At 55.3% G+C, this 5,561-nt stretch overlaps 1 protein-coding gene across 1 annotated transcript; it reads left to right on the top strand.

The window, feature by feature from the left end:
- Positions 1–836: 836 nt before the first annotated feature.
- LOC135569256 (keratin-associated protein 10-6-like) lies at positions 837–4,301 on the top strand. Its single transcript, XM_065016041.1, has 4 exons — positions 837–1,067; positions 1,261–1,320; positions 2,679–2,894; positions 3,609–4,301. The coding sequence occupies exons 1-4, from the start codon at positions 837–839 to the stop codon at positions 4,299–4,301; spliced, it is 1,200 nt and encodes a 399-aa protein (XP_064872113.1).
- The last annotated feature ends 1,260 nt before the right edge of the window (positions 4,302–5,561 follow it).

Raw genomic sequence — 5,561 nt, 5'->3', positions numbered from 1 at the left:
CTGAACAACTAGATGCCTGCCTCTGCACTCTAACCGCTGGGCTGCCAGCCTCCTCTGCACTCTAACCACTAGGCTGCCACCACCTCTACACTCCCTAACCACTAGGCTACCTGCCACCTCTACACTCTAACCACTAGGCTACCCTGCCGCCCCAGTCAACGACATGGCCAGCATTCTTTCAGTCATTTCTGCTGCCTGGGGTACCTTTTTTTGTCTCACCTGCCGCGAGCGTGAACTTGTTTTTGATCTGTCCTTGGTGAGCCCTTGTCTACGTTTCGCTCATAGATAAAGGGGCACGCAGATCAAGTCTAAAATAACTTGTAGTGAAATTCCTAAGGTTTCCATAGATTTCAAAAACGACCTTCTTATTTCTAAAATCATAGGAATATAGGATTTATGCAACCCTATCTGGATTAAGTTTAAAATGGTCTATGCTCTGATGCAGTCATGTACTCTGCAAAGGAATTCTATACTGTCTATGCATAATCTGCCCAATGTCTATACACATACTCTACCCAGTGTCTTATACACATACTCTGCAATGTCTGTGCACATACTCTGCCCAGTGTCTGTACATGCTCTGCCCAGTGTCTGTACATGCTCTGCCCAGTGTCTGTGCACATACTCTGCCCAGTGTCTGGACACATGCTCTGCAGTGTCTATGCTCTGCCCAGTGTCTGTGCATGCTCTGCCCAGTGATCTGTGCACATGCTCTGCCCAGTGTCTGGACTCTGCCCAGTGGACACATGCTCTGCCCAGTGTCTGTGCATGCTCTGCCCAGTGATCTATGCATGCTCTGCTGATGTCTGTGCCTGCTCTGCCCAGTGTCTGTGCGCATGCTCTGCCCAGTGTCTGTGCATGCTCTGCCCAGTGTCTGGACACATGCTCTGCCCATGGTCTGGACACATGCTCTGCCAATCGTCTGGACACATGCTCTGCCCAGTGATCTGGACACATGCTCTACCAGTGTCTGGACTCTGCCCAGTGTGGACACATGCTCTGATGTCTGGACTCTGCCCAGTGTCTATGCTGTCTGTGCTCTGCCCAGTGTCTATGCTCTGCCCAGTGTCTGGACATGCTCTGCCCAGTGTCTGGACACATGCTCTGCCCAGTGTCTGGACGCATGCTCTGCCCAGTGTCCATGCTCTGCCCAGTGTCTGTGCATGCTCTGCCCAGTGTCATGCTCTGCCCAGTGTCTGTGCTGCATGCTCTGCCCAGTGTCTGTAAATGCTCTTAAGTCTGTACGCATGCTCTGCCCAGTCGTCTGTGCACGTGCTCTGCATGATCTGTATGCATGCTCTGCCCAGTCGATCTGTGGACGTATACTCTTATGATGATCTGTGCATGCTCTGCCCGGTCGTAATATGCATGCTCTGCCCAGTCTGTCTGTGCTCTGCCCAGTGATGTGCTGCTCTGCCCAGTGATGTGTGCACGTATCTGCCCAGTGTCTGTATGTGCATGCTCTGCCCAGTGATGTGCATGCTCTGCCCAGTGTCTGTGCTCTTGCCCAGTGTCTGTGCATGCTCTGCCCAGTGTCTGTATGCATGCTCTGCTGATGATCTGTATGCATGCTCTGCCCAGTGTCTGTGCATGCTCTGCCCAGTGTCTGGACACATGTCTGCCCAGTGTCTATGCTCTGCCCAGTGTCATGTGCATGCTCTGCCCAGTGTCTGTGCATGCTCTGCCCAGTCTGTCACATGTCTGCCCAGTGTCTGGACACATATCTGCTGATGTCTGGACTCTGCCCAGTGTCTGTGCATGCATGCTCTGCCCAGTGTCTGTCTCTGCCCAGTGTCTGGACACATGCTCTGCCCAGTGTCTATGCTCTGCCCAGTGTCTGTGCATGCTCTGCACCCAGTGTCTGTGCATGCTCTGCCCAGTGATGTATGCATATGCTCTGCCCAGTGTCTGTGCATACTCTGCCCAGTGTCTGGACTCTGCCCAGTGTCTGATGTCATGCTCTGCCCAGTGTCTGGACTCTGCCCAGTGTCTGTACGCATGTGCTCTGCCCAGTGTCTGTGCACATGCTCTGCCCAGTGTCTTCACCACATGCTCTGCCCAGTGTCTGTCACATGCTCTGCCCAGTGTCTGGACATGCTCTGCCCCAGTGTCTGGACTCTGCAGTGTCTGGACACATGCTCTGCCCAGTGTCTATGCTCTGCCCAGTGTCTATGCATGTCTGCCCAGTGTCTGTGTGCATGCTCTGCCCATGTCTGCACATTACTCTGTGTGTCTGGACGCATGCTCTGCCCAGTGTCTGGACTCTGCCCAGTGTCTGGACACGTGCTCTGCCCAGTGTCTGTGCTCTGCCCAGTAATCTGTCTGCATGCTCTGCCCAGTCTGTATGCATGCTCTGCCCAGTCTGTGCATGCTCTGCCCAGTCTGTGCGCATGCTCTGCCCAGTGTCTGGACGCATGCTCTGCCCAGTGTCTGGACTCTGCCCAGTGTCTGTCTCTGCGTGTCTGGACATGCTCTGCCCAGTGTCTGGACATATGCTCTGCCCAGTGTCTGTGCATGTGCTCTGCCCAGTGTCTAGCAGTGCCCAGTGTAATATGCATGCTCTGCCCAGTCGTCTTAATGCTCTGCCCAGTGTCTATGCACATGCTCTGCCCAGTGTCTGCACATGCTCTGCCCAGTGTCTGGACTCTGCCCAGTGTCTGGTTACATGCTCTGCCCAGTGTCTGGACACATGCTCTGCCCAGTGTCTGGACTGCTCTGCCCAGTGTCTGGACGCATGCTCTGCCCTGGACGTGTCTGGACACATGCTCTGCCCAGTGTCTGGACGCATGCTCTGCCCAGTGTCTGGACACATCTGCCCATGTCTGGACACATGCTCTGCCCAGTGTCTGGACACATGCTCTGCCCAGTGTCTGGACATGCTCTGCCCAGTGTCTGTACACATCTCTGCCCATGTCTGTATAGCCATGCTCTGCCCAGTCTGGACTCTGCCCATGATCTGTGCATGCTCTGCCCAGTGTCTGGACTCTGCCCAGTGTCTGGACACATGCTCTTGATGTCTGGACTCTCTGCCCAGTGTCTGGACGCATGCTCTGCCCAGTGTCTGTGCTCTGCCCAGTGTCTATGCATGTCTGTGATGTCTATGTATGCATCTGCCCAGTGTCTGTACGCATGATCTGCCCAGTGTCTGTGCTCTGCTCTTAGTCTCTGGACATGCTCTGCCAGTGTCTGCACGTATCTGCCCAGTGTCTATAATATGCATCTGCCCAGTGTCTGTGCTCTCTGCCCAGTCTGTCTATGGATGCTCTGCCCAGTGATCTGGACGCATGCTCTGCCCAGTCTGTGGACTCTGCCCAGTCTGTGCACATGCTCTGCCCAGTGTCTATGCTCTGCCCAGTGTCTGGACATGTCTCTGTCTGATGTATGTATGCATGCTCTGCCCAGTGTCTGTACGCATGCTCTGCAATGTGTCTGCTCTGCAGTGTCACTGTGACCTGTACATGCTCTGCCCAGTCTGTATGCATGCTCTGCCCAGTCTGTAATGTCTGTATGTCTGCCCAGTGTATGCACATACTCTGCCCAGTGTCTGGACACATGCTCTGCCCAGTGGTGTGCATGCTCTGCCCAGTGTCTGTGCATGCTCTGCCCAGTGTCTGGGACATGCTCTGCCCAGTGTCTGGACTCTGCACATGCTCTGGACCAGTGTCTGGACAGTGTGCTCTGCCCAGTGTCTGGACTCTGCCCAGTGTCTGTATCGAGTCTTATGCATGCTCTGCCCAGTGTCTGGACGCATCTGCCCAATGTCTGGACACTCTGCCCAGTGTCTGGACACTGTGCTCTGCTGTATGTCTGTGCTCTACCCAGTGTCTATGTATCTCTGCCCAATCTGTGCTCTGCCATGTGTCTATGCATGCTCTGCTGTGTCTGGACACATGCTCTGCCCAGTGTCTGGACTCCTGCCCAGTGTCTGGACTCTGCCCAGTGTCTGGACATGCTCTGCCAGTGTCTGGACTCTGCCCAGTCTCATATGCTCTGCCCAGTGTCTGTGCTCTGCCCAGTGTCTGTATGCATGCTCTGCCCAGTGCCATGCCTCTGCCCAGTGTCTGTGCACATGCTCTGCCCAGTGTCTGTACATGCTCTGCCCAGTGTCTGGACACTGCCCAGTGTCCAATGACTGGACTCTGCCCAGATGCCTGGACACGTATCTGCCCAGTGTCATGCTCTGCCCAGTGTCTGTGCCCACATGCTCTGCCCAGTGTATGCATGCTCTGCCCAGTGTCTATGCACACTCTGCCCAGTGTCTGGACATGCTCTGCCCTGATGATGGACACTCTGCTCTATGATGTCTGGACACATGCTCTGCCCAGTGTCTGGACATCACTCTGCCTGATGTCTGGACTCTGCCCAGTGTCTGTGCATGCTCTGCCCAATCAATCTGGACTCTGCCCAATCTGTCTGCATGCTCTGCCCAGTGTCTGTATCTGCTGTGTCTGGACATGCTCTGCACCCAGTGTCTGGACACATGCTCTGCTGATGTCTGGACATGCTCTGCCCAGTGTCTATGTCTGCCCAGTCGTCTGTGCATGCTCTGCCCAGTGTCTGGACACATGCTCTGCCCAGTGTCATGCACATGCTCTGCCCAGTGTCTGTGTACATGCTCTGCCTGATGTCTGTGCACATGCTCTGCCCAGTGTCTATGCATGCTCTGCCCAGTGTCTGTGACCAGTGTCTGTGCATCTGCCCAGTGTCTGGACACATGCTCTGCCCAGTGTCTGTGCGCATGCTCTTGCCCAGTGTCTGTGCACATGCTCTGCCCAGTGTCTGTGCATGCTCTGCTGAGTGTCTGTCGCATGCTCTGCCCAGTGTCTGGCACATGCTCTGCCCAGTGTCTGTACGCATGCTCTGCCCAGTGATCTGCATGTACTCTGCCCAGTGTCTGTGTGCATGCTCTGCCCAGTGTCTGGACTGCATGCCCTTGATGTCTGTACACATGCTCTGCTGATGCTCTGCCCAGTGTCTGTGCACATGCCTCTGCCCAGTGTCTGTGCATCTTGCGTGCTGTGCACATGCTCTGCCCAGTGTGCTGCATCTCTGCTGATGTCTGGACATGCTCTGCCCAGTGTCTGGACACGTGCTCTGCAGTGATCTGTGCACATGCTCTGCCCAGTGTCTACCGTGCATGCTCTGCCCAGTGTCTGTGCACATCGCTCTGCCTGATGTCTGTACGCATGCTCTGCCCAGTGTCTGGCCACATGCCTCGCCCAGTGTCTGTGCACATGTTGCCCAGTGTCTGCACATGCATGCTGCCCAGTGCTGTCTGCATGCTCTGCTGATGTCTATGCTCCTGCAGTGTCTCTGCCCAGTGTCATGATGCGCACATGCTCTGCCCAGTGTCTGTGACACATGCTCTGCCCAGTGTCTGTGCACATGCTCTGCCCAGTGTCTGGACGCATGCTCTGCCCAGTGTCTGTGCACTGCTCTGCCCAGTGTCTGTATGCATGCTCTGCCCAGTGTCTATGCATGCTCTGCCCAGTGTCTGTGCACATGCTCTGCCCAGTGTCTGTACATGCATGCTCTGCCCAGTGTCTGGACACATGCTCTGC

The sequence above is a fragment of the Oncorhynchus nerka genome, unplaced genomic scaffold (genome assembly GCF_034236695.1).
Source record: "Oncorhynchus nerka isolate Pitt River unplaced genomic scaffold, Oner_Uvic_2.0 unplaced_scaffold_1167, whole genome shotgun sequence".
Lineage (NCBI taxonomy): Eukaryota > Metazoa > Chordata > Actinopteri > Salmoniformes > Salmonidae > Oncorhynchus > Oncorhynchus nerka.
The sequence above is the reverse complement of the archived record's forward strand: the minus strand, read 5'-3'. Positions and strand labels throughout refer to the sequence as shown.